At 29.3% G+C, this 26,816-nt stretch overlaps 10 protein-coding genes and 1 non-coding gene across 11 annotated transcripts; 2 read left to right on the forward strand and 9 right to left on the reverse strand.

Moving 5' to 3' along the window:
* Positions 1-975: 975 nt before the first annotated feature.
* On the reverse strand, positions 976-1,770 carry BX663DRAFT_559720 (60S ribosomal protein L44; the record flags this gene model as incomplete). Its single annotated transcript, XM_051531870.1, has 3 exons — positions 1,637-1,770; positions 1,148-1,370; positions 976-1,072 (listed from the first exon to the last, which is right to left on the reverse strand). The coding sequence occupies exons 1-3, from the start codon at positions 1,697-1,699 to the stop codon at positions 978-980; spliced, it is 381 nt and encodes a 126-aa protein (XP_051384728.1). The 5' UTR covers positions 1,700-1,770.
* Positions 1,771-1,930: 160 nt separating this feature from the next.
* Positions 1,931-6,645, reverse strand: BX663DRAFT_503421 (uncharacterized protein). Its single transcript, XM_051526760.1, has 12 exons — positions 6,340-6,645; positions 5,758-6,241; positions 5,233-5,702; positions 5,105-5,179; positions 4,661-4,993; positions 4,474-4,596; positions 4,035-4,392; positions 3,535-3,977; positions 3,380-3,462; positions 3,191-3,308; positions 2,570-3,132; positions 1,931-2,491 (listed from the first exon to the last, which is right to left on the reverse strand). The coding sequence occupies exons 1-12, from the start codon at positions 6,413-6,415 to the stop codon at positions 2,054-2,056; spliced, it is 3,564 nt and encodes a 1,187-aa protein (XP_051384729.1). The 5' UTR covers positions 6,416-6,645; the 3' UTR covers positions 1,931-2,053.
* A 556-nt stretch (positions 6,646-7,201) lies between these two features.
* BX663DRAFT_484840 (uncharacterized protein) lies at positions 7,202-8,077 on the reverse strand (the record flags this gene model as incomplete). The annotated part of the gene is made up of 3 exons (XM_051524576.1): positions 7,202-7,533; positions 7,629-7,651; positions 8,061-8,077. The coding sequence occupies 3 exons, from the start codon at positions 8,075-8,077 to the stop codon at positions 7,202-7,204; spliced, it is 372 nt and encodes a 123-aa protein (XP_051384730.1).
* A 246-nt stretch (positions 8,078-8,323) lies between these two features.
* Positions 8,324-10,212, forward strand: BX663DRAFT_451381 (uncharacterized protein). The gene is made up of 3 exons (XM_051523756.1): positions 8,324-8,408; positions 8,485-8,820; positions 8,945-10,212. The coding sequence occupies exons 1-3, from the start codon at positions 8,352-8,354 to the stop codon at positions 10,133-10,135; spliced, it is 1,584 nt and encodes a 527-aa protein (XP_051384731.1). The 5' UTR covers positions 8,324-8,351; the 3' UTR covers positions 10,136-10,212.
* A 161-nt stretch (positions 10,213-10,373) lies between these two features.
* Positions 10,374-11,881, reverse strand: BX663DRAFT_326917 (uncharacterized protein). The gene is made up of 2 exons (XM_051522111.1): positions 11,608-11,881; positions 10,374-11,518 (listed from the first exon to the last, which is right to left on the reverse strand). Exons 1-2 carry the CDS (start codon positions 11,798-11,800, stop codon positions 10,596-10,598), a joined length of 1,116 nt encoding a protein of 371 aa, XP_051384732.1. The 5' UTR covers positions 11,801-11,881; the 3' UTR covers positions 10,374-10,595.
* A 138-nt stretch (positions 11,882-12,019) lies between these two features.
* On the reverse strand, positions 12,020-15,596 carry BX663DRAFT_451384 (uncharacterized protein). Its single transcript, XM_051523757.1, has 9 exons — positions 15,442-15,596; positions 15,296-15,359; positions 14,431-15,196; positions 14,190-14,333; positions 13,049-14,068; positions 12,914-12,972; positions 12,759-12,844; positions 12,235-12,699; positions 12,020-12,166 (listed from the first exon to the last, which is right to left on the reverse strand). Exons 1-9 carry the CDS (start codon positions 15,467-15,469, stop codon positions 12,066-12,068), a joined length of 2,733 nt encoding a protein of 910 aa, XP_051384733.1. The 5' UTR covers positions 15,470-15,596; the 3' UTR covers positions 12,020-12,065.
* A 263-nt stretch (positions 15,597-15,859) lies between these two features.
* Positions 15,860-16,243, reverse strand: BX663DRAFT_503433 (uncharacterized protein). Its single transcript, XM_051526761.1, has one exon. It carries the CDS (start codon positions 16,205-16,207, stop codon positions 16,016-16,018), a length of 192 nt encoding a protein of 63 aa, XP_051384734.1. The 5' UTR covers positions 16,208-16,243; the 3' UTR covers positions 15,860-16,015.
* A 609-nt stretch (positions 16,244-16,852) lies between these two features.
* BX663DRAFT_503434 (P-loop containing nucleoside triphosphate hydrolase protein) lies at positions 16,853-19,754 on the reverse strand. The gene is made up of 11 exons (XM_051526762.1): positions 19,512-19,754; positions 19,259-19,447; positions 19,001-19,151; positions 18,339-18,940; positions 18,149-18,242; positions 17,944-18,084; positions 17,818-17,881; positions 17,675-17,755; positions 17,551-17,616; positions 17,240-17,490; positions 16,853-17,178 (listed from the first exon to the last, which is right to left on the reverse strand). Exons 1-11 carry the CDS (start codon positions 19,717-19,719, stop codon positions 17,013-17,015), a joined length of 2,013 nt encoding a protein of 670 aa, XP_051384735.1. The 5' UTR covers positions 19,720-19,754; the 3' UTR covers positions 16,853-17,012.
* A 394-nt stretch (positions 19,755-20,148) lies between these two features.
* Positions 20,149-21,135, forward strand: BX663DRAFT_530219 (uncharacterized protein; the record flags this gene model as incomplete). The annotated part of the gene is made up of 2 exons (XM_051530305.1): positions 20,149-20,162; positions 20,622-21,135. The coding sequence occupies 2 exons, from the start codon at positions 20,149-20,151 to the stop codon at positions 21,133-21,135; spliced, it is 528 nt and encodes a 175-aa protein (XP_051384736.1).
* Positions 21,136-21,319: 184 nt separating this feature from the next.
* Positions 21,320-22,988, reverse strand: BX663DRAFT_431471 (uncharacterized protein; the record flags this gene model as incomplete). The annotated part of the gene is made up of 8 exons (XM_051522872.1): positions 21,320-21,433; positions 21,515-21,566; positions 21,662-21,782; positions 21,838-21,990; positions 22,068-22,262; positions 22,338-22,424; positions 22,492-22,712; positions 22,816-22,988. The coding sequence occupies 8 exons, from the start codon at positions 22,986-22,988 to the stop codon at positions 21,320-21,322; spliced, it is 1,116 nt and encodes a 371-aa protein (XP_051384737.1).
* A 1,520-nt stretch (positions 22,989-24,508) lies between these two features.
* Positions 24,509-24,591, reverse strand: BX663DRAFT_t57. Its single transcript has one exon. It is a non-coding gene; the product is annotated as a tRNA-Leu (tRNA).
* Between the last annotated feature and the right edge of the window lie 2,225 nt (positions 24,592-26,816).

The following is a 26,816-nucleotide window of genomic DNA, read 5'->3' on the forward strand; positions in this document are numbered from 1 at the left end:
CTATGGTAAGCAACACTACAGCTTATTACTGGTATAATTAGAATATATTTATTGCTATAATTAAAAATAGATTACTTAAGCGGAATATAAATTGTTCACTTCAGATCCCTCCCAACAACAACAACAATTATACTTTTCCCATAAAGTGGTCCAGGTAACATTTTCAAGCAATAATAGTCAACAAGATAATAGCAACTACTTGTTCCAAATTCTATTTTACTCAGTTTAGATCTTATTCCTTTACTCTCTTCTTGTAAACTTGGAAACGCCTTTTAGCTTTCTATTTTTATATCTATATAACCTCAGAATCAAATCATGTATACATTGCTTTTCCAATGTTTAATGTCTTCATTGTCAAATTTGCTATTAGAACCAGTAACTATATATAAAATAGAGTATTAAACAAATGGACGTTTCATCAATACTATATATCTGTTGAACAGAATCTAGAAGAAATGGGTTCTTCATCTAGATTGAATAAAGTTGGCATCTAAAATATTACCAAGAACATGTATTACTATATTATCTAATCGTAGTAACCTTTTTATTATTATTATTATTCATCTGCATTATTGAACACTCAAATCTATTTGTTAGTGCAAATGAAAATTGTTTACTGCATGTTTCATTTATCGAATCTATTTCCTAGATTCTCTGATTTAACAGAATGTGCAAAAAAATAATATTAAAAGAATCTTTTGTAGACATCTGTCAGCACATTTAATTTAAAAGCTTTTTTTTTTTTGATAATTTCCCTTGGAAAAGAAATAAAGACATTTACTTTATCGGTTAGTTTTAAAAAAAAATAATCTACAAAGTTCGAATTCTCTAGAGCGATAAGGCATTTTTTTTTTGGGTGAATGAAGACTGATGCTGAAGTACTTAATTATGGGGTAAAACAAAAACAAGATTTGATATCCAAGTTCTTTTTTATTAGATAATGCATTGTTTGTGAAAAGAAAAAATGGTCAATTCATTTAGAAAACAAGAGCAGCACCCTTAGTCTTCTTATCACCACCCAATTCAAAGTGCTTGCATCTCTTAATAGCCAATTGCATCTTGTACTTGCAAACTATAGAGATTCCAAAAAAAAAAAAATTAACATCCAATATACTACTACTTTACATCTCTCCTTATTATACTTTACCGGTACATTCAAGACGAAGAACAATCTTCTTGGTAGTCTTAGCCTTCTTGTGGAAAACGGGCTTGGTTTGACCACCATAACCGGATTGCTTACGGTCGTAACGTCTCTTACCTTGAGCGAAGAGAGAGGCCTTACCAGCCTTGTATTGAGTGACCTTGTGGGGAGTGTGCTTTCTACACTTGGCACCCTTACAGAAGGTATTTCTGGTCTTGGGAATGTTGACCTATATATAATTCAGGAGCGCGTTAATGCTGGATTCTTTAATATACATATACATATATTTATTCAGATTTCTTTTTTTTCATCCATCGATTTTATTTTATTTTATTTTTTTTTCTCCATCTATTCATCATTAAAATAACGTCATTAATTGAAATAGAATTGTTCAGTTCTTTTTTTTATTTATTATTGTTGAAATTTGCTTTAGTAAATTGACTATTACATAAATTATGATAAATCGTCTTTGAAAAAAAATATATGTGTATATACGTCGAGAGATGGATGAATGGACGGATGGATGGATGGATGATTATTTGTTGAGAAACTCACCATTGTTAAAGTTCACAAAGAATAAAAAAGAGAAGGATTTCGGTATCATTTGAGGGTTGAGATGCCAGTGTTCCCTACTTCAAATTCAGCCAAAAAAAAAAAAAAAAAAAAAAAAAAAAAAAAAAAAAAAAGTTCGGAAGTAGAGAAACAGCAATAATTTAAAGACCACAAACAATACTATTACTATTATCAAAAAGAAAAAAAAAATACTTATAACTAACCATCATCAATGATGAGTGAACAGATAATTTATTGAACAATTATTTAGTATTAACTATAATATTACATAAAGGTTATGTAGAATCATGGTTTAAATAATTAAATAACAGTCATTGTTGACTGTAAAGTGAAATGATATTATGCAGAAGAAGAACCAGCTTCCTTCAATGATTGATGACATTTATGACAAATTTTTTGATCTTTCTTTTCGGGATGATCCCACCAAATGGCCGTATGCTCTACTTGACAACCTTCTGTTGAACAGACACGAGAGATACGCACTTTTTTTCCATTTTTAAGCTTTGTTCCTATTGAGTTGCTGCTGGATATTGAAGATGCCTCTGTCAACTTGTTCTTATTGCTTTTACTTGTATTTGCTGAAGATAAACAAACAAATGATAGTACTTTATCATCCATATTAAAAGATTCCATAACTGCTTCTTTTGAATTTGGAATCTTGGGATGATGGGTTTTCTTTGAAGTAGTAAAGTGCTTAGCTGCACACCAACGTCTCATTGCTGGAGTAGTTTTATTTGACACACCTTTATATATCTCAATAAATGTTTTTAATGAAGACTATAAATAGAGATAAAACATGCATTATTAAAATTGGATTCTATATATTACTAAACCTCTTTTTCTTTTTTTTTTTACCTTTTTACTACTATTATTGGTTCGAGTACTAAGGTCAATAAGTCTTTTACTTGATAGATTATGATGTGGACACCATACTTGTGGAACCATTAATCCAGATGGTGATGGCATATTGTTAATAGTAAATAAACCATCTGAAATAACTGGACAATTCATGGATGATTTGCTACTGATTGGGACAATTTCAAATGCAAGTTTGAAATTATTTTCTATTGCACATTGTATATGTACTGTCTTTTTACATTCCGAGCAAGGTACACAAGCGCCATTCTCTTGATTACATAACCAACACTTGGCTTCCATACGAGACTTATTCACACAACCAATATACTCTACAGGTGACATAAGGGTAGTAGAGATAAACTTGATCTCTGGAATAAAAGCTGCGCATTGAACATGAGCCCAATAGTATCCAGAGGTACGTTTTAAAGGTTGCTGGCTAGTAGCACCATGATGACATAGTACACATTCATAATTGTATGAAGAAATTGGATGATATTGATTGCTACATGGATCACATAACCAATCAAACGACTCTTTATTCTCCTGGATACCATAACAATCTAATATATAATATTTAGAAAAAAAAATAAAGTTGTGGCACATGGTTAAAATACATACCACTATGTATTATTAATCCGCAATTACGACAGGTATAAAGGAGTTCAGGAGAATCAGAACTAGAGCAAATTTGACAAGGTAAATGTTCGAGCTTGGCATTTTCTTCAATATCAGCTCTCTAGTATAGTATATATGTATATTGTAATTAGGAGGAGGAATATAGCATTCTAAATACAATTCTATCCTTACCTCTTCTTTACGCCTTTTAACGTTTGGCTTTTGTTGAACATGATCAGCAGGATTTTTACGTTTTTTATTATTTACATTGGTATCTAGATATGTTTGTAAAATTAGTTTCATTCATAGAGGTATTAACTGTTTTTATATATATATATTATTATTACCTATATTCTTAGAGGGGCTACTAGAGATTGTAGTAGGATGAGATGCAATAGGCTTTCCAGATTTACTTGCAACTGAGATGGATGTCTGTTTATTATAAGACATAGTAGCATTAGCTAAACGCTCTTTAGGATCAATTGGCTTGGTTCGTGCATATTTCAGCCAGTAAATACCACAATCATTACAGAGTACTTTTGTAAATACTTTTTGTTTGCGATCAAAATCTGAAGGAGACCTTCTCCATATTTTGGAAGACTTTGTATGACAATTCATACAATGATACGATGATGTGGCATAGGTTGATTTTGGAACAACGGTTTGATCAATAATTATTTCTTTTTCTTTTTCTTCTTCTTCTTCCTCATCGGTGACTGTTTCAGAATGCTCTTCATTATCCTTAGAAACGTCTTCGTTATTGTCTGATGAATAATTTTTAAATTTTTTTCTAAATAAAAATAGAAATTAGAGCTAATTTTATCGAAAACAAGTTTTATTAACTTACAATGGCTTAAAAATCTTTGTCCATTCTGAATAGACAGGTTCATATCGATCTGTTTTCTTCCATTTGTAGAAAAATCTTACAATATCAGCCATATCTTTTGTTTGAACGCTTGCCTTGGCACAATTCAAGTCATGGCCATGTTCACGAATACTCTGTTCAAAGGCATCCATTTCTTTTTTACTCCAGTGAACAAGATGTTTAAAATCATCTTTTGTAATTGTCTTCATAGTCTCTAAAGCGACTTTGATATTGTAGTTTGCATCAACAAGTATAGAAAGAGCTTTATCCATCATATCAGAACTATAACAAGGTAAGGGTAAATTATTTAGTTCTTTAACTAAAGATAAATACGTGTCCACTGTATATATATATATATAAAAAAAAAGTTTAGTAAGATTTGCGAAAAAAAAAAGCTGTATGTATAAAATAATAGACATACACTTTTCTGAATCAATAAAATTAGGATTAAAAGCAGAACATAATGTTTCATCTGTGCCTCTTATAGGTATAAGAGATTTTTCAAGTAATTCACTTCTAGATAAGTTGACTGGACTTGCAGTTCCTACAAAAATAAACATATATTTATTAGAAAATGGAAAAAATTACAATAATAAATCTAGCTTTACCTGATTTCTTTTGACTAAGTGGTGAGGTAGATTTTCCTTTTCTATCTAATGACTTTTTATATTTTTTATTAGGATTGTCATTCGTATGACCGGAAGAAGCGATATTGCAGGAACGAATATCGCTTAAAGGAGATGAGGATTCACAAGTATCAAGATCAGATGACTTTCTCTTTTTGTCATTGGATATATTTAATTTAGTGTTACATGAGCCAACTCCATTGGGGGATAAAGAACGCACAAGGGAAGAAGAACATTCAATAAAATCTGGTACTGCTGCTTGATATTTTGGACCCATTCTACTCTTGGCTCTAGGATAAATACGATCATCTACATCTATAATGAAAAAAAAAAAAGAAAAAAAAAAAAAGTGAGTGAGAGTGAGTGAGAGTGAGTGAGAGTGAGTTAAAAATATCATTGATCATCTTATAGTCAATATGACTTTACCAAGTACATCTTTAACATCTGTATTTACACCAAAATAACGGAAAGGCCACATGTGTGTCATTTTTAGTACACGATCTTGAGATAAATGTTAGGACGAAGTTGAATGTGTTTTTTTTTTTCTTTTGTACCTTTAAAATTTCTATTTTTTTTCAAATTAATTTTTAATTTAATGCTGCTGCAATTACTATCGTTGCTATGAGACTCCGACACAGTAGCAGGGTTTTTAGTAGTAGATGATGAAAAAGAAGCTTCAGAAGAATTAATTTGGATAGGCAAGGGTCGTTGTTGAAGTTGTTGCTTTTGTTTCACTATTTGAGAACGCGTAGACCTTGTTTGTCTGGTAATATGTTTGCTTTGTTTGTCATTAGCTGTTTTAGCACTCACATCAAGATGAAGTGACGTAGTATTTGCTGATGATACTTGAGGCAAATTAGCAGTGGTATCATCATTATCATCAAGAGATAATCTTAAAAGCTCTTGACGAGTACAAAAGGCGCATTGCCAAGCGAACCCCTTTGAAGGTTTACGAGTTAAAGGAGGATTTAGACATGCCATATGATAGCTTTTATGGCATACCGTACATCTTACAGAAATGGCACTATTTAAAAGAAGATGAGAACATGTTCTCAATTATTCAAGCGATAACTCTATACCTTTCACACCACTCTTGGCAGACACAACAAGTTCTTCTTGCTACAGTAAGATCAGCAACCTTACCTTGTTCAACAACAATGAATTCAAAGCGTTCTCTTAGAACTTTAAGAGTCTCCATAGGCACATTTTGGACGGCTTCAGTAGGAAGGATATCATATACACGCTGAATGTAACGGTCATAAAGTTGAGTATAATAAAAATTATCTTCGCCTTGGCGATAATTTTCTAACTCTTCCTTGGGGATATATTGTTTATGAACCACATTGCATTTACCACGAATGGCAGAAACAGGATTGACATCGGAGTGCATGGTAGCTACTAAAAGACAGCGATCGGCTGAATTCCGATTGATGACATCCTTGGGACGGTTAAACCATGCAATGCGTGCTTGTAAGCCTTTACGTTTAGTAGAAGTGCAAAACACCATAATACGGCCAATGTAATAGGGTTCACCAAGATGCTCAGGAGCAAAGTAAACATAGTCTTTAAGAGATATAATTTATATTTATTTATATTTATAAACAAGATTTGGCAATCATGATCAACAGAAATTTTTTTTTCTTCTTTTATTGTTTACTTACCATTGATGTTAACGATGCTACCGTCAGGCAATGAAATATGAGTAATATTATGAGAAGGTACAATATCAGAAGACATGATAGTAGTTGTCAAAGAACAAAAGTTAGTTTTAAAGAATATAAATGAAAAGAAGAGTAGCTCTTTTTTTTAAGGGAAAAAAAAAAAGAAAGATAAAATAATAGACGCACCGTTCAAGGATAAAAAAGAACGTTTAAATGTAATAAATAGATATGAATGAGATGTAAACAGTTATAATAGTAGTGATATAAAGCTTACAAAAGGAGCATGTATAAAGAAGAAAAAAAAAAGAAAAGAAGAAAGGAATTGATTTGATTAAATTTTTTATTTTTATATTTTTTTATTTATAAGAAAAAAAAGGGAGAAATGAGCCTTACAAATATAAACAAAAAAATAAAATAAAGAGATGATACAAATAAAGATTTATATAAAGAGAAGCCTATAAGATAAGTTTAAAGTAAGAAGTAACATTTTACTTTCCATCATTACATCATTGGACATGGGCATCCTTGAAGGAGTCCTTTGAGATCTCTTTCCCTCTCTCTCTCTCTCTTTCTCTCCCCCTTTTTATACTTTAACAAATATCAGCTTAATTAACTTGTATTTTGAGCTACAAGTGATAGTCAATAGTTCAGGCTTATTTTTATCATTTAGAATAATAAAGTAGTATGAGTATGAAATTTTATTAAGCTTTTAAAGAGTAAAGAAATTAAAAAAAAAAAAAAATGAAAGTCATCTCGATGAGACTATGATGTATAATATTATTATTAAATGATATAGAGAACAATAAATACGAGAGAAGAAGAAGAAAATGATAATGGATAAAATGGTTCTACATATCATTATTTATCGTTGTTGTTCCATATTTTGTTGATTACGTTCTCCCTGCTTAAAAGCTTCTCTTCTCTCAGCCCAAGCTTTAATGATCTGTAAAGCAGCAACATAACATAGAGTAATGGCAGTCAAAGCAACACACACATTCATTAAGAACATACTGTCTACATTATTTCGTCGTAACCAAAGTAAGGTGCCTGAATTAGAGGCCATAAATAATATAGAACCAGCAATCAATAAAAAGGCGCCTAAGAGTTCACTAGGAGGACGAGAGGGTTGAGCGTCAGTTGGTGCATTACGATAAAGGAATAGATAAGTAACAAAACGACAGCAGGCTGCAGAAGCTAATAAAATCCACCCCCCCCCACATGTAGTGAATATAATGTATCTTGATGATGATTATATAATAATTCGTAATAAAGCACAATATTCGTCTTACTACATTGAATGTCAGCAATCTGGCTTTATTTAACATTTATTACTAGAAGCAACATCTTAAACATCTATCTTTTTCTTGATTTATCCTAATGTTTCCGATTGTCTTAAGTTAATACTTGGTTATGAACACGTTTACGAATCTATCTTAAATTACATACTATTATTTATTCAGCAGAAGTCGTTATTCTCTTTAAAAGATAGTGTTCTCTTTTGGATATCTAATGAAAAAAAATAATAATATACAGTTACGTAATTCTGTATTTTTGGATATACTTGGACCTTATATTAATTCAGATCAGTATCTATTTCTATCATCATCATCGTCGTCATTCAGGAACGCCTTTCAAGAAAAAGAGTTGTCTTGGATTTTTTTTTTAAAGTCAAAATGTGATGAACATTAGAATAGCCAATAGGATCATCGAACATTTTATACAACTTAGACTCAAACATAGTATATTAAACTGATACATCATGTTTTAGTTTTTTTTTTTAATATCAAACATTACCAATTGATGAAAAATATGTAGAATTAAAAGTTGATTTACTAAAAAGATTAAATAAAGTGATATGATTGGCTGGAATAGTTTTTTTTTTTTAATTTTACTACTTTTTTTTTTATTTTGACGCAGAAACAACAAAAATAAAATAAACAAAAGAATGTCATATTCAACCTTTTCTTTTTTTTCTTATTTATATATTTATTTATATATTTATTAATTCAAAAATGATAATTCTTAGGCATAATACATTATTAGCAAAAGACCTTTTTCTAATTGAAAGGGTAAAAAAAAAAAAAAAGAAAGAGTTTAGTTATACATGGTTTCTTTTTTTTTTTGACTTATTTTGACAAATAATAGATTATGTTAAAAATATCAGAAAATCCATCCTTTGATTATTTACTTGATTATTCTCTATTAAATAAATCGAGAGGAGAGGTTTATGGTTACATTGCAGGCATATTTAAGCGTATTGGTATTTGTCATACACTGGGTATTACAACGTCAGACTTTCTTGATTTACTGATTGATATTGAAAGAGGATATAATGACAATCCTTATCATTCATTTTATCATGCTGTCGATGTCGCTATGGTTCTTTACCATATGCTTGAAAAATATGATATGAAAGAATATCTTAATCGGTTTGACTTGGCTATGCTGATGATTGCAGCATTATGTCATGATATCGGGCATGTAAGTTTTTTTTTTTTTTTTTTTATAACACAGATAGATGTCTTACCTTTCTTCTTCTTTTTCTTTTTTTTTTTTTTTTTTTTTTCTTTTTCCTTTCATTTAATTAAAAATATAATAAAAATAGCCTGGCAATAATAATCATTTTGAAATAGCTTGTCAAACAAAAAGAGCACAAAGATATAATAATTTATCAGTACTTGAAAGCTATTCATCTCAATTAACCCTTGAATTATTAGATAAACATAAATTTTTACGTCATGTGGAATCAAGAAGTAAAGCGTTGGGTTGTCCAATGTCCTGTGATGACTTTAAGAAATCAATCGTTGAAACAATTCTAGCTACAGACATGATTTGTCATTTTACACTTCAAGAAAATATTCATCTTTTACACGATACTATTTTACAATGGAAAAAGAAAAGGTCACATCAAGACTTTATAAACTTTAAAACAGTCACATCATCCACCTCTCAACTCAAGCCTCTCTTTCCTCCTGATGCTCAACATGATCCACTCGACTATTTCAATAAAAATTATCATTTCAAACAAACAATAAACGATAAAAGGGATGATCAAGCTTTGAATGGTCAAGAACGATTGATGATCTGCAAGATCTTGATTCATGCTGCTGACATTAGTAATCCCTGTCGGCCTTGGCCCATTTTTCATCAATTATCACTTTTAGTTTGTGTTGAATTTTTTCGACAAGGGGAACAAGAAAGAGCACTTGGTTTAGATATATCACCCAATATGGATCCTAATAAAGCGAATCCTTCCAAGATCAATATAGGTTTTATTGATTTTATTGTTCAGCCTTATTTTGAAGCATTGGCTGCCTTGTTCCCAAAATCATTTGAATTAGTCGAGGTGTGTCAGGTAAATCGAAAGGAATGGCTTAAATTATCAACAGAGACTGTAGACGGCGTAGATCTTAATTTGATTTCGATTGAAGAGACAATGGGGGCGATACCAAGAAAGCATGTGACAGTAGCAGCAGGAACAGTTCAAATCCCTGAATCAATAGAAGAAGATATCATTAGAAGGAGGAAACGATTACAAGCTACAATGTTCAATCGAAGTATAAGCTTTAATTCATATTGTTCAGGTCAACTCTTATCACCTATATTACATGAAGATGCATCGAATTCAACTACAAACCGATGTCGTCGAAAAAGTAGTGAAGAAGTCATTGCATCAAGCTTGCATCGTATAAATCGTTTTCATAGAAATTCCATTTCCAAAACTAGGAGGAAAAGTGACGAATTAAGTAGTTCTAATATGCTTAATAATCATCCAAAAATAATACCTTTCTTTTAGATGTATTATAACAATAAAAATAAAATAAAATAAATTATAACAATAGTTTATTAGATATAATACGACTTTTAATACATCATTAAATACTGTACTAGTAAAAATAAAATCAAATAATAAAGTGCTTATTATCTAATTTATTTAGACATTAAAAGAGAGTTATTTTAATATTCTTGAAAGATTAAGAACTACCCTCTTAAACACTTGATTTTCTTTAAAGAATTATCTATGTCTTATACCGGTAAAATATAGACACACACACACATATATATATGTATATGTATATGTATATGCATATTCTTATTTATTTATTTTGAAGCAATATTTTATAATGTAGATCCTACATACTTTTTAATTTTTTATCCAAGACATGTAACATATAAATATAAATATATACATATATACATATATATATATTTATGTATGTTTGTATGAACGTATGAACGTATGAATGAATGCTTATCTATATAACTTCTTCATAGGCAGGTGGTGGTAATAATTGTAAATTTGGAGAATAATTTCTATCATTTTCATTATTATTACTATGATAGTATGAAGATAAGATATCTAACATAGGATTATAGGGCACAGTATTCCATGCTTCTTCATAACTCGGTAGTCCGGTTTGATTAACGGCACAAATGGTAATAGGGATTGCCATCCTTAATTCTGAGATATGTCCAATTTCATTCGTAAATGATAAAATAAACTTAATCTTGTGTCGAATACAGATATCTTCATTTTGAATATCATATTGTAACTCTTCTATTGAATTTGGTAAAGGAATTGTTTGTACCTTGGTCCAGATTATGAAATGATCGTTATAATTGTGGTTGTTCATTTTTCCAAATTTATGGTCCTTAGTGGAAAATAAAACCCGATTGTGTGCTCGTGGACGGCTGTTTAATCCCCTATTATAACAGATCATGTATTCCTTTAATATACAGGAAAGATGTTGTACACGTAAAGAATCGATAAGAGGCGTAACACGAATTGTCACTTTAACTTGATCGCCATGAGTATATATTTTACTGGGTATGATAATTTCATAGTGAAATCTATTTGCCCATTGGTTTGAAAGTATAACAGGTTCTGAAAATTCGAGTGTGAAGGGCAAAAGTTGGCGAGAAAGACGAATAGGTTTAGATTGAATGATGTTGGGTATTAATGAAAAAAATGTAGGGGCACGTTCAAGAGTAGCCCTGAGTTGATATTGAACATGGTAAAAGTTGGAAATATGAATTGACTCTGGTAAATAACCAGGTAAAGCTAATTCGAATTCATATGCATACATGCCCATATTTAATACGTGTAGCTTACTTCCTTTTGGTAAAAATGACCATTTATAATCAATAATCAATTTTTCATGACGAAATAATCTTTCATCTATTATAATTGTAAATAAAAAATAAATATTTATAAATATATTGTACTGACCATATATATTTTTATATATTTATTTATGTATTGATTACCTTTTGACAGAATAATAAATATTCTTCCTATAAATTGAAGTGTAATTGCTTTGATTTTAGTTGCTTCTGATAAACTAAGTTTAAGTATTCCTCTTAAAACACAACCAGCAGATTCATTTGATGAACCATACATGATCAGATTTTCATTTTCTACATAAATCTTTATATTACTATGAGGCTTTCGTTTGTTCATCCTCGCTATATGTGGAAAAAGAAGTGTAGAAAAATGGAACTTTCATGCTTTTTTTTTTCTTTTTCTTTTTCTTTTTCTTTAGTGACCACCAAGAAGCAATACAATGCATAAATATATGATTTTTTTTTCTTTTTTTCTTTTTTTTTTTTTTCTTTTATTATTATTATTAAATACATACATATACATTTAGATTATATAATTAGTATTATTATGTAATCTATCATGTATAAAATATATTATGTACAATTGAAGTAAAAAAGTGTTATTATTTCATATTTCGAAACCATGAATGATTTAATACTTGATCAATATTGATTCTTTTTCCAATATCTCTCTCTAATATTTTTTTCAAAAGGTCAAGGGAATCTATTATAAAAGAGCCTGTAAGTTAAAAAAAAATCTTTAAAATAGGATAAAGTAATACAAACAACAACCTTCAGACAGTATATAAGGCACAGTGAGTTCCTTTTCCATAATTTCATCTATATTATGAAATGGATTCTCTCGATAGATCAATGTAAATAGCAGGACACCCGCTGCCCAAATATCCTGAGGTGGCCCTGCATAAGGTTGGCCTTTTAATACCTCTGGCGCACAATACTCTAGTGTTCCTGTAAATGTATCAAACTTTCGATTCTTTCTATAATAAGTAGCGCATCCAAAATCAATTAAATGAATTTGCCCCTTTTGGTCCAAGATAATGTTTTCATCTTTGATATCACGATGAACGATACAGTGATCGTGAAGATGTTTAATTGCATTGGCCACTTGATAAAAGATGTTTCGAATCGTGTCTTCTGTCATACTCTTATTTTTCTCGATATAATCATATAAATCCATGCCAGTGCCCAATAGTTCCATGATCAAAAAATAATGGTCTTCATCCTCTAAGCTTGTAACTAATAATCAATCAAAATATTAGAAAATAATAATAATAATTCATGGCCACCATTTTTACCTAATCTACAACAATTAACATGTGGGTATTTTTGAAGTGTTCTAAGGATATGAATTTCCATTGGAATAGAACCTAATTGTCGATCTCTGATATATAAACATGTTGATACAAGTATTAGTATTATAGAGAAAAAAAAAAAAAAAGAAAAAGTTCACCTAATCCAAGAATCTATGATAATTTTTTCTTTGATAATATACTTGATTACAAGTTTCTTCTATATAAATCATATTCTTCAAGTTAAATAAACTCTTTCTCTTTCCATTATATATATATATATATATATATATTACCTGAGATGGATCATCTTTTCGAAAGGCTAACTTAGCCATACCATAGGTTCCCTGACCCAGTACTTCCAAAATTACGTAATCATCAAGTGGGTGATGATGATGTCGTTTTGTACTATTTCTATTGTTACTTAATGGTGATAATTGCTTAATATCATTGTTTGTACTGATACATGTCTGAGAAGGGAAAAGCTTGCGATTTTCGTCGACTGCACCAAAGGAACTTATCCTTAAGGAACGCATTGCAGGTCTATTACGAGTCAATTTACTCTGATTTTGTAATTGGTTATTCTCATCTTGCTCTTCTTTGCCATGATTATTATCCTTCTTTTCCTCCTCTTGTATCATCCTTGCCGACTCATTTAAATGATTCTTTCTCTTTTCATATTTTGACATGGCATGAAGACGGTCATAAGTAATGAGGACTTCAATCCGATCAGAGTCATTATTCATCATCTTGAGTTGAATCTCCACCTCAAATTGGCTTCCATCTCGATGAACAGCATAGATAACAGCAGGTTCTTGAATCGGATCCCTTTCCAGTAGTTCTAAGCATAAAGCATGTTGAACAAGAGTTGCACCAGGGGGTATTTTGTTAATAAGAGTAGGTAAAAGAGGAATGAGTTCATGAGCATAGGTTCGCTTTTGTTCAATTGCTTCAGGGCGTCCAAACAAGTATTTAGCGGGTACAGGGCTTATCAAGGTGACGAGACCACTCGTTCGAGAAATGAACATGGAGCCAGTGATAGAAGGCAAGGAAGTCATCTTGATAACAGCCCTTGCCAAGTCATCATCACCCATTGCTACATGACGGTTTAAGGTTAACATGACAGGGATGGATATACCTTGACTAGACTGACTTCCAAAAAACTTGAGTCGATCAATGGTTTCTAAATTTTCATCACAGCGTTGTTGCTGTTTTGAGAGAGATGGGATAAGACAGTTGACATGTTTACCCAACACCTCCTTTTCCTTATATCTATAGATTTTCAGCATTGTGCCTAATACTCTACGTATTGTGCACTACATATATACAGCAGAAGTTAATTTCGATAAATAGATAGATAGATTGGAGGAAAGAAATTAAGGTTTTTTTTTTTTCTTTCTTTCTTTCTTTCTTTTTTTTTTAGTTGCTTGCTATTACCTCAGAATCTACATAGACAGATAGTGATGTTTCATAGATTTCTTCAAATATCCAAATATAGATATGATCATCATTATCTGTATTTTTTTCCTTTAACCATAAAGTAGCAACTGATTTCACTCCATTTGCTTTAATAAAGGGTATCTAATTTATAAATATGTATGTATGTATGTATATAGACCAAAAAAGAAGATGTCAGTGTATATACATGTTTTAGTTCAGGTCATCCTTATTTACTTACTATGGTACCGCAAACAAGTACTAATCCTTTTTTATCAGAGCATAACGATTTCTGAGGTGGATTAGTATTTTTTCTCTTTCTACGATTCAACACGTTTGTAATTTGTTTTCGAAAGGGGTATTCTAACAAAGATGTCAAGATAGATCTCCCGATATAAGACTTGTCGATTTTAAAACAAAGAGAAGCAATATCATTGAATAATAGAATTGTTCCATCTGATTTAGTTGTGAAGACAGCTTGATTTTGAGGTAAAAAACGAGATGGGGCATGAAGTGCTCGAGTGTATTGTTCAGCATAAGTATTTAAGAGGGTTAAATCTCTTTTATGTATGTGTGGTAAATTATGAGTTGATACAGATAAACTTTCTTTATGTTCTATAACATGATTTTGAGGTGTATTATCCTGTTGTTGATGTTGATTAAATGACTGATGATAATAGTGATCGATGTTTAGTTGTAAATCATGGTTGTTGATAGCATCACCACTATTATTCACTTGTTCATCACTACCGTTAGATTTCCATTTCATTTTTCGTATAAAATTCATTCCTTGACTAACAACTACACTACTTTTCTTTCGAAATGATTTATATCTTTTCCTGTTATAGTTAACATGACTTATAGAGGAAGTTGGAAGACTATAGTTATCAGTAGAATGTCTTGAATTAGTCGGAAAGATTGTATTAGCATGACTTGATAGAATAGTGTCATCATCGTCGTCTTCAATTTCTTCTTCATAGTCATGTTGATGATTATTTTTATTATATCTAAAATATAAAGTAAATAAATATAATGTGTAAACATAAGGGTGGAGAGGGGGAAAGAGAGGGAGAGAGAGAGAGAGAGAGAGAGAAAGAGAAAATTACATGTTACTATTACAAGTTGCAGTGATACTATTATAATTGTATACTTCTTTCAAGCATTCATCGTCTTATAAAATACTTTAAAATGTGTATATATGCGTATATATATCTATGTGTGTGTTACTGAGAAAAAAAAAGAATTGACTTACCACTTAATACTACAGGAACTGAACTCATTAACTTGCTTTATTTATTTATATTTGTGTATATGTTTATATATATTTATTTTAATTGAAGAAATAACGATAAATATGATAAATTATATATTGTTGATTTGTTTCCCCTATCAAATATATCAGGTAACAAATAGTAAAGAAGAAGAAGAAGAAAAAAGAAGAAGGAAAAGTTTGAGCTATTATTATATATGTTCATGCTTTTTTTGGCATCGTCGTCGTTTTTTTTTTTTTTATTATTATTATTATTATTTTATTTTATTTTATTTTATTTTATTTCCCCTACCCACAACAAATAGAATTTAATCACAGACAATCACTAAATTTATTTTGAAAACAAGTAGTAAACAGTCGTGGTGGAGAATGAGAGAGCATTATTGCATATAAATTATGCATTAGAAAAAAAAAGTATATTTTATTATTGTTATATAAAGAGAAGAATATCATAAATAAATAAATAAATAAATATATAATAAATAGGTAAGTAGAGTATTAAATAATTATAAGCATAGATTTTTTTTTTTTTGTTTTCGTTTTTTAATGGATGCTGCTAGACCCTAGTCCTTCTCCCAGATCTACCACATGTTAAGCAACTTGCAATGGCGCCCAGTGTACCTGTAATACATCTTGTAATTGCTGAAATAATTGTATGGAAGAATCCTGCAACAGCGCTTACTAATCCTGAAAGCAGTGAAGCAATTGAGCTACATATACCACTTAGACATGAAAAAATTGATCCCATTTTTTAATTTTAATATTAGAAATAAATATATTTATAAATACGTATATTTTTTGGTATTATTATTTTTTTGATCCCTTTTTATACAAATAAGCCTTGAAAATAAAAAATAAAATATATATATATTTATATATCATCATGACGTAAATGCTTAAAATGGATCATATAACTGGACCATGATAGTTTTTTTTTTTTTTTTTTTTTTCATTTACTCATTTAAGAATTCTATTTTGATAGGCATAATATGCATTATTTTAAAATACAATAAATGACTATGTACATTCAATTGGATTTGATTTACCTCAAGCTTTATTCAGTTTTTTTTTTTTCACATTTGATCAAACTACCTATAGGAAAGACAGATATTATATACATATATGTATTTGAGGAAATCAGGTATGGTGACTTCACTAAAATGAGTAGAGGTGAAAATAACAAATCCCTATATTTGTAATAGTAGACAAGTTATGATTATTTAATAATGATTTTATTATTATACTAATATACCTCAGTGTATATTGATTGAACTACCAAGTTCGGAAACTCCCTACTATTATTTGATAGATCATTAAATACACCTTAAATTACACTTTACTTTTTTGTAATGTTTTGATATTCTATAACTGAGTATAATTCATCTTTAAAGAATTTACAGTGTAATTGATTATTATTCGAATTTATTTTATATATTCTAATAGTTAAAAAATAATGTGCTTAGTTATTATTTATGAATAGATAGAAAACACGCTTAAAGTGAAAAGAATAACTGTATGATAGGATTCTATAGATATTGGTTTTTGTCTTTTTTTTATACTTTTTGCTTTTTAGTCGTGTCATTGTTAATAGTATGCTTTCTTTTAGCTTTTGATCCAAATGCTGTATTTTTGAGCACGTCGTCAATCATAACTTCACAACGAATTTTCATCTCTGATGCATATTCTTGAGTAGTAATAAATGTTTCGGGATATCGAAGACTGTATAATTTGCTCTTTAGTTTATGACATTATATAATATAATCATCATTTTATCTATTACCTTAACCACATATATAGCATTATATTTTTGTGGCTGTTCTCTAACTCGATCAACTCCTTTGGTGTTGAAGGTGCTGAATTTGGAAGTTGAATGACATCATCTAAAGCACAAGTCTCTCCTTTACTAAACTTTTCAGCTAATTCTTGAATCATAAGTGTAGAAGCTTCATTACGAACGCTTACGGGTGCTGTTACAAATTGGTATCTATCTCTTAAGGGTAATTTAATATGTTCTAGAAAATCAGCAATTGCCTATTTTTTTTTTTTGTTTTTTAGATAACGCGTTTATACTATTTTATATGAAAAATATACCTTTTGATCCCTATAGTTACACAGGAAATAATCACCATTTAAGGAAGCTAAATCTTCAAATTTTTGCTATTTAAAAAAAAAATGTCAATACTTGTACACTTTGATTCTTGTAAATTTAACATACTAATAACCCTGAAAACTTTTCATTTGGCATTTGTAATGCAAATAATTCTAGTATCTCTACAGTAGGCTGTAATCCAGCCATCTAATTTTATATATGGTTTAGTTTGTACAAAAAAAAATAAGTTTATAATCCTACTTCTTTACCTCTAATGGTATAATTGGAGCATTGACACACTCCTTAATATAAGCAAGATCATGTGGATGTAAACTAAAAAAGAAAGATTATTTTTTTTAACTAATACTTGTAATGAAAAACCTTAGTAAACTTACGTTGTTACTTCTCCTTTATCATAAGCTGTTCCAAATCTACCTGCACGTCCAGCAATTTGCTTTAATTGAGGTACACTGATATAATTGAAAGAATTTCCATCATATTTTTGCACTGTTGAAAATACTATACGCTTTATATTCCTATAATAAGACAATATAATACAAATTAATTTTGCATTATAAACTCACTTATTTTTGCACTTACAAGTTTAATCCCATGCCAATAGCATCAGAAGCAACCATAACATCAAATCCACTATTTGGGTCATTGAAAGCTTTAGCCTGGAGTGCTCGAGTTTCTAGTATTAAAAATTATAAAATAAAAAATAAAAAAACAGTGCAGGTTTTTTAATTTAACAATATCATATAAATGAGTTTTTTTTCGTTATATTTACCAGGAGGAAGTGCACCATAAGCAACTGCACAATGGAGACCTGTTAATAATTCTATCTTCTTCTTCAGATTGAAAATATCATTACGAGAAAAGGCAACAACACAGTCACCTTTTCTAATCATGCTCAAATCATTGACTAGAGATTTATTTAATACTTCATAAGGTGTAAGACGAGAGTATTCATTCACTTCCACTTCTTCATCCAAGCTTTCACATATTTTTTTAACTAAAGGTACAGCTGATGCTTCACCACAGAGATGAATTTCCTTTGCTTTAAGACCCAATAAAGCTTGTGTCCAAGCCCAACCACGATCTGGATCAGAAATCATTTGAATTTCGTCAATTACAGCTACATCCATAGTCTTATTTAATGAAGCCATTTCAACTGTTGAGCTTGTCAAGGGTGCATATGGCATAACCTCTCTTCGTTCTTCACCTGTTAATAAATTACATGGAATACCTTTCTCATTCATTTTTTCAAAAATTTCATGTGCTAATAATCGCAGCGGTCCACAATAAATACCAGATTCTGCACTTTCTAATCGTTTTAAAGCACGATATGTTTTTCCACTATTTGTAGGCCCTACATGTAGAATAATTTTTCTACAAACTATAAATACCTAAAACATTGATCCGTTTTTTTTTTTTTTTTTTCGTCTTTACCTTTTCATTTGTCTTGCATCTGGAAACCATTCGCTTGGAAATCGTAAGTCACTTATTTTTCGTAAAGAGTTAAAACGATCCACTATTTCACTAGGTAAATGGGGCTCAGCGTATGTAAAAAATTCTGATAGCAGTACTTTATCAATATAACCTATCAAAAAAAAAAAAAAAAAAAAAAGAAAAGAAAAGACTTTTTAATAAAGTGATACTTTTTTTTTTCTCTCTCTTAAAAGAATTTGACATGTATGTAGTACAAACCTTGCCCTTCATCCTCATTAAAGGAATTATATAGTGTACGGGCATTAATTCTGGGTAATTTCCCTTCTAATGCTGCTTTGACGAATGCATTGGAAACCCTTGAAAATAAACCACCTCGAATGCCCAGCCCGCTAGCTTTGCGTTTTATCTCTGCATTAGAGGTAAATGTGTGCAGTTTAATTTTCAAGTCTATAAAAGATGCAATAGATTAGCTTTAAAAAAAAAATGGTTATAATGTTCACTGAGAAGGTACTTTTTTCTAACCAGTAGTAATCTTTTACGATGGATTTTGATGGAATTTTAACATTAAACACAGGTGCTAGTTTTGCTTTCCTAGATCTCTGAGTCTTTTTTGGGGTTCGTAAGCATGGTGCGGTATAGGATAAAGATCGTGTTGATATTCTCCAATCTGTTCGAACGGCTTGTAAGCTACAATGTCCTAAGGACAAAATTCGAAACATAATATGTGAAAGGGATGTTATAATTAAAAGTGGAGGGCCCCTGAGTTTATGCGCTGTAAAATTCGTCCTATAATAATGTAGGAGAGGCTTAGCAGATTCTTTAGCTTATTATTGGTATATAAAACTACTCGACGGAAAGTGAAATTTAAGTAGCAGCGACTTTAGTCTGATTTATCCACTACTGTTGAATGCAATATAATCTTTTAAAATAGATTATGTAATAAAACAGACGTTTATTATATAATATGAATTTATTTCCAAGACTAAGATCTGTTGTCACTAAAGAATAGATATTAATACAATATCTCTGTTGCTATTACTTTATTTATAACTCTTTTTTTTTTTTAGAAGATACTATATTAGTCTTTTCAACTTTTAATAATGAATTTATTTATTTAAAATGATTATTATTTTTTTTATCAATATTCAATGATTGTCAGTACGTTAGTAGTAGAATATTTAAAGTTAAAGAAGAAAAATAGAATTGTTTGAAATATAAAAAGTAGTCACCTTTAATAAAATATGCGTCAAAATTGGTCCCGACCCTGGCCGGATTTTCTTTTGGAAAAAAAAAAAAAAAAAGTATGTACACATTTAACATATTCAAATTCTGCAGTTCTTTTTCTTTTTTTTTTTTTTTTCTTTTTCTCTTTAGTAAAGGGGAAAGAGCAAAACTTATTTACTCTCTTTTAGTAAATGTCGGGACGATCAATATTGTTTTTGCGCACTGCAATATTAGAAAAAAGTTTTATGCCAGTTGCTCGACCAATAATACGATTACCCCTAAAGCCAAATAATGGACGCTTTTTAAGTAAAAAACCTACTAGACGGTTTTATGGATCTACATCCACTGAGAAACAACAACAAAATTCAAAAATATCATCTATTGTGTCTTCACCTAGTATCATTCAAGCTGCTAAAACGGAACCTAAACAATCAAAATTAAAAGAGCTTGCTCGAAAATATGGTATGGCAGGTATTGTTGTATATCTTGCAGTGGGTTGTGTAGACCTGGGTATTACATTTGGCGTTATTCAATTAGCTGGATTAGATAAAGTGAGAGCAATTGAAAAAAGTGTTATTAATACTTTCTATAATGTGGGTGAAAGAATTGGTTTTGAAAAGAAAGTTGATGAGCGACCAGTGGTAGTAGTAACAGATGGGGAAAATAATACACTTTTGACAGCAGCAGTAGCAAATGAAGAAATTGACTTAATCAAAAATAACAACAACGATACCCCTTCTTTTGCTTCTGTCTTTATATTGGCGTATGGTATTCATAAAACGTTGTTACTGCCTATCAGACTGGGTATCACAGCGGCTATTACACCTGCTGTCGTACGTAAACTACATCAAATGGGTTGGGCTCGCTATTTCCCTAAACTATTAGGTGCTACCAAGCCGAAGAATTTATAAATTTTTACTAATAGATATTTATGTACATGTACATATAAATATTATGCATAAGAATACCTTTATTTTATTTTATTTTTTAAAAAAAAAAATGATAATGATGTATAATGAATAGATATATTATTACACCTCGAATAGTATAATATTTCAATTTTATTTTTTAATTTTATTATGTTATTAATAATTGTTAATCCAGTTGAAAGCGGTCAGCTTCAATAGGGCAATAAACTTCTAATGCTGAATTCCAAGTCATAGTCTTTGGTTTATTGGCTAAAGGCACAAATAATGTATTCCATAAGGACTGTTATATATAAAAAGTAAGAAGAAGTATAACTATTTTGTTAGTAATGGGAAGGAGTTTTTTTTTTTTTTTTTCTTTTACCTTGGCAACATATTCATGACCTAAAGTACTTGGATGGAAGCAATCAATATTGCTGTAAGGATTGTACATTTGTGTAAATACATACATATATGTATTTTTAATAACTTGTTATAAATATATAAACTTTTGTTTTTTTTGTTTTGTTACCTTAATGCTTTAACAGGGAAAGTATCAATTTTAATATTTGCGGGTGTAAAAATAACACCAAATGAATCAGTTTGTAAAGCCTTGAATTTTTTAGCAATAGCCTCTAACTGTTTTGTATAACCTAATGAATAATTTGGTTAATTTTTTTTAGGTCTATATGAAATGATAATAATTACCAACAGAAACTTCATCCATTTTTTTACGATATCTCTTATCAATAGCACAGGGGCATTCAACTTGATTGATAATGAAATCTGTATGTTGGAAGGGTTTGCAGTAATCTTGATCTGCAGTAACTGTATAAACTTCAGTTACATTAAATGTACCGACTGTTATAGAATACAAGTTAATAGGTGAAGTAGCTTTTTTTTTTCTTTAAAAAAAAAAAATAAGTGTATATTCTTACTAAGATTCACTATAACTCGAGGAATATTCTTTCTGATACGCTCAACAGCATTTGTAATATGTTCACCATACTTGGTAGGGGTAAGTAAAGGGATTACACTATCAATACATGAAGCACATTGATCATTACTACCAATTTGAACATTGATAAGCTTCCAATCATTTTTGAAATCGATGCCAGGCATAAGTTTCATAGCTTATATAAAGTAATTAGGTATACATATTTTTTTTTAATATTTTTATCAAGTAGCAATTAAATTTATATTACTACCTGGAATTAAATAATCAAGTTGATGATCGATATTAGGTGCCATTGCAGCGCTTTGAGCAGCATTTAATAAATCTTTTGATGGTCTATCTAAAATGTCAAAGAGATTAAAAAAAAATAAATAAATCAAGACTCTTCTTATAAATTTACTACTTACATTGGAAAGGAGGGCAGATAATGCCATAACAAATTTCAGCTAAATGATCCCCAACAGAGGCTCCTTTTACTTTAGGATTATATCTTTTAATGAAATTAGGAAGGGTAACTGCACCTGGATCACCACCACCCCCATAACTAATTCCACGATTTTCATAAATGGAAGAAATGTTAATAATAGACGAGCCTTGAATGCCCTCAGCTGCAAATGCTGCCATAATACTATAATAAAGAAAAAGATGTCCAGCTTAGAAAAAAAAAAAAAAAAAAAAAAAAAAAAAAAAAAAAAGATGGAGATTCCATTATAATATGTTAAATGGTATACCTATCACCTAGTGCGGAAACTACTTTAATATCGTCAGGACGAAGATCAGAAACACTTGTAGCAGGACTTGACCTTGGCTTTAAAGTAGGGCAGTCATTAATGGATGAAGCCGTCAATGCTTGAGTTCCAGAAGCAAAAATGAATGCAATTGTAGATAGTAATGAAAAGCGCATTTTAACAGAAAGATATAATAATATCTTTTAACAAAAGATAAGAAAAAAAAAAGGTTGTGGTTTACCCAAATAAAGCACCATTTTTGTGGCCTCCTTTTTATACAGCATTACTCTTTGATGATATTCAATGCTGTAACTAATGTGTGACCTTCACTACATATCGCAAAGAGGATGCTATACTATTGAATCATCCTTTTTTTACCTCCCACATTTACGTTACATTTTTAAAATTAAAAGTTCTGTGAAAGGTCATTTTTACAATTTGGTAAGATGAATATGCAAAATTCATTATGGTATTATTTGTCATACAACAGAAAGAAGAGAATATCATTTTTAGCTTTTAAATATAATTGTACTTTTTTTTTTTTAATAAGGTATAGTGTTCATAAAATGTGTGTAATAACATCAAAGATGCGCTAGTAATATCATTCCTTCTATACAATAACTGTGTCACTATATAATTATGAATCGGTTATCAGGCATTACCGTCTCTCTTAATGTATACTACTCCTTACATTTACAAGCAATCATTGCTTTTATTTAGATGCATTTAATTGAATTAATGATTAATAATAATAATAATAACTCTTACTATTGATCCATAAATGTGTAATAGCAAGTCATGTTTGCTTACATTTTTACGGTTCATAACATATTCTGTATAATACATTAAATGTAAATTTATCTCGATAAATGAGGGGAAAAAAAATAAACAAAGCAGTACCATCATCCTCGGACTAAGGAGAACTTCATATGCTTTATTATCATATACATATTTTTTTTTTCGTTTCCATTATACGGTAAAATCTGATGCCGAAAGCATTTTTCTTCAATAAGCAAGTAAACTTGTCAAATGATTAAAAAATGTTTTGTATATCGTGAAAAGGATGTCAAATTGGGACTGGAACTTGATCGATTATTCTTGTCCAACATTTATTTTAAACTTTTGTTGTCAGCATATTAATAAATTATCTTAATCAGGAACAATGATCGGTAACTATTTCATAAAAATCAAGAAAACATTATAAATGTTTAATCTACTAAATACAGTATACTGTATCAAAAAAAAAAAAAAAAAATGAACACAACTCTCTTTATAATATAGATAAAGGGAATATTTGCATATATATACTGCAGATATCATGTTATACACTGCTTTTTTTCTTTTTTAAAGCGATTATACATGACACAAAAATTATTCTGATTACAAAAGGTCTATATTCTCTCATCTATTACTACAATTAACTATTGATAATTCAAAGAGTTAGTATGTACCTCAAACAAACTAAATAAATAATCTATAATAAATAAAAGTTCACCAATTTTATAATATGATCATTATTCTTAAAGAGGAAGATCAAACTTTCTTTTTTTTTTTTTTTAGGAATTTGTTGTAAAAATTTCATCTTCATAAAGTTTAAGATTGTTGTGACAAGGAAGTAAAGAAATAAAATAATACAGTTATATTTTTTTCAGACATCCTACTTCATTATATAAACGGTAAAAAATTAAAAAAATATTGCTGACTGTGAGATTCGAACTCACGCCTCTTGCGAGACCGCAACTTGAGTGCGGCGCCTTAGACCAACTCGGCCAAATCAGCTTGTTGATTTGTCGAGCCTAATAAAATTTATGAGGATGTCCCATTAGAAGTAGACCCACTACAAGTAATGAAAATATTCCGCAACTGAAAACATACGTAAAACAAGTCTTTTTGCTGAGTTTTAAGTGATTTTTTCAAAAAATGATTATTTCGTCAACTTATTACTAGTAAACATGAAAATAAAATTAATATTAATTTTTTTATCATATACAAGCTTTTATATATCTAAAAAAAACTACAACTTTATAGCAAAAATTGATTATTTTATAGCAATTTTAATTTTACAGCCTTTTGGCAGTATTTAATTTTCATAGAGAAATTGGGAGAAAAAAAATTAATTGACCAATAAAAGTCCTAAAAATAAAAAAATAAACATTCAGCTGGAGTTAAAATGACGTTTTTATTTTTTTTGGTTCTTTCACCCCCACAATTTTCACTTGTAATTTCAGCATGCTAAAAAATTAACTTTTTTTTTCTTCTACAAACAGTTAGACATAAATTCTTATATAATATTTCATACATGACAAGAAAAGATAACTATTATAAAAGTATACAATACATATAATAAACAAAAAAATAATTTTGCATCTTTATTTAATTTAGTCATTTCGAATGTAAATGTAAATGTAAATGTAAATGTCAATGTAATTGTAAACATTAATGGAAATGTAAAAAAAAAAGTAATCTCATAGATGCATGTTAATTGTCCCTAAAAAATACAAAACACTTTCAACCATATTTAAATGTACACATACATATTATTACGTTACTACGACTGTTATTTGTTCAGTTTAAAATGACAAAAAACATTATGTCAATGCATTACTATTGAACTAATGTAAAAAAAAAAGTAATTTCATAATTGCATGTCGAATTAACTGTGTTCAACTATATTTAACTGTATATATATATTATTCTCTTATTATAGCTGTTATTTGCTCAGTTTAGAATGACAAAAAAAATATTATGCGAATGCATTACTAATGAACTAATGTAAAAAAAAAGTAATTTCGTAAATGCATGTCAAATGATCTACATGAAATGTCCAAATTTCAATGTAATCGTTAATGAGTTCTAATTTACAATTATTTAATAATATATTATTCTTTTACTAATGTTTCTATTTTATGGAATACGAACGATAACTTGTAAACAAAAAAAAGTACATGAACAATAACTAATAAAGAAAATTGTGGGGGAGAATAAACTTATTGTAAACTTTAATTAGACAATTTTAATTAGTGCTAAAAAATTTTTTTAGTCCCTTTTTTTATTTTTTTTATCTTTTCTTTCTTTTCATTATATTGTAATAACATGCTTTTTTTCTATTATTTCTATTTTTTAGAATTTATTTTTTACTAGGTAATTGTTAATATATAATTGTAAATAAATAATATAAACTAAACAAACATAATGTATTCACTTTTTCATTTTATTTTACAGAGATATTGAGATTGTATTAAAGAATACTGCCTCTTGGTAACAGATATATAAAAAAAAAGAGAGAGAAAAGGTAAATCATCAAGGCTTTTCTTCTTTTTCAAGTTATTGAAACTAATTTTGTATATTTATATTTAGATAAAGCTTTTTATTGTATTGTCTATCCATTGAATACAAATGATCAAGTGTTCTCTTTTACAATCAACTGAATAATATGGTAAGTTTCTTTTGCAACTATAATTCAACAAATATTATAAATTATATATATGTATATACTAATTATTATTTAATCATGCTTAGATGGTTCTTGTTCTATTCAATAGATTGATATGCTAATAAACACTTTCATTGCCTTGTATTATTAAAGGTAAAGATCATATTACAAGGGCTAAAATCATATATATAATATGTCATAATTAGTAACTTATCTTTATGTTTATCATTTAGGTAAACATTTATATCCCGCTAATACTGAATAACTAACTACAGATCAAATGGCTGAAAACAATGGTACTTTTGGCTACTACTACTAAAGTTGTATTAACTCAAGGTAAATACTACGTTGTATTATAGTATATATTATTATATAGTTTTTTTTTTTTTTTTTTTTTTTAACTAAATGCAATTAATAAAACCTTTTAAAATATGCAATATCATCTCAAGCAAATTTTGATATATCCAAATTCAAAGCGCTAGTAAAATTTGATTTTATTAGGACAATATAAAAGTATAATAGGCTATTTGGTCTATGCTTTGATCTTCTGGATTATTTTATAGCATTATAT

Source organism: Cokeromyces recurvatus (genome assembly GCF_025118155.1).
Source record: "Cokeromyces recurvatus strain NRRL 2243 chromosome Unknown BX663scaffold_7, whole genome shotgun sequence".
In the NCBI taxonomy this organism is placed as follows: Eukaryota; Fungi; Mucoromycota; class Mucoromycetes; order Mucorales; family Mucoraceae; genus Cokeromyces; species Cokeromyces recurvatus.

What these genes read in the sequence shown, in the direction of transcription:
- BX663DRAFT_503421 (XM_051526760.1), bottom strand. Translation starts at nt 6,415, where the DNA reads ATGTCTTCTGATATTGTACCTTCTCATAATATTACTCATATTTCATTG. An exon ending in ACTTAGTCAAAAGAAATCAG is followed by an intron (nt 4,597 to 4,660) that starts GTAAAGCTAGAT and finishes TTATTTTTGTAG; the next exon opens with GAACTGCAAGTCCAGTCAAC. An exon ending in CCAATAATAGTAGTAAAAAG is followed by an intron (nt 2,492 to 2,569) that starts GTAAAAAAAAAA and finishes CTCTATTTATAG; the next exon opens with TCTTCATTAAAAACATTTAT.
- BX663DRAFT_451381 (XM_051523756.1), top strand. Translation starts at nt 8,352, where the DNA reads ATGATAATTCTTAGGCATAATACATTATTAGCAAAAGACCTTTTTCTA. An exon ending in ACCTTTTTCTAATTGAAAGG is followed by an intron (nt 8,409 to 8,484) that starts GTAAAAAAAAAA and finishes GACAAATAATAG; the next exon opens with ATTATGTTAAAAATATCAGA. An exon ending in TATGTCATGATATCGGGCAT is followed by an intron (nt 8,821 to 8,944) that starts GTAAGTTTTTTT and finishes TAATAAAAATAG; the next exon opens with CCTGGCAATAATAATCATTT.
- BX663DRAFT_326917 (XM_051522111.1), bottom strand. Translation starts at nt 11,800, where the DNA reads ATGAACAAACGAAAGCCTCATAGTAATATAAAGATTTATGTAGAAAAT. An exon ending in ATTTATTATTCTGTCAAAAG is followed by an intron (nt 11,519 to 11,607) that starts GTAATCAATACA and finishes CAATTATAATAG; the next exon opens with ATGAAAGATTATTTCGTCAT.
- BX663DRAFT_451384 (XM_051523757.1), bottom strand. Translation starts at nt 15,469, where the DNA reads ATGAGTTCAGTTCCTGTAGTATTAAGTG. An exon ending in GAAAAGATGATCCATCTCAG is followed by an intron (nt 12,973 to 13,048) that starts GTAATATATATA and finishes TGATTTATATAG; the next exon opens with AAGAAACTTGTAATCAAGTA. An exon ending in TGTTAATTGTTGTAGATTAG is followed by an intron (nt 12,700 to 12,758) that starts GTAAAAATGGTG and finishes ATTGATTATTAG; the next exon opens with TTACAAGCTTAGAGGATGAA.
- BX663DRAFT_503433 (XM_051526761.1), bottom strand. Translation starts at nt 16,207, where the DNA reads ATGGGATCAATTTTTTCATGTCTAAGTGGTATATGTAGCTCAATTGCT.
- BX663DRAFT_503434 (XM_051526762.1), bottom strand. Translation starts at nt 19,719, where the DNA reads ATGTTTCGAATTTTGTCCTTAGGACATTGTAGCTTACAAGCCGTTCGA. An exon ending in GTAACTATAGGGATCAAAAG is followed by an intron (nt 17,491 to 17,550) that starts GTATATTTTTCA and finishes AAAAAAAAATAG; the next exon opens with GCAATTGCTGATTTTCTAGA. An exon ending in ATGCTATATATGTGGTTAAG is followed by an intron (nt 17,179 to 17,239) that starts GTAATAGATAAA and finishes CAAATTATACAG; the next exon opens with TCTTCGATATCCCGAAACAT.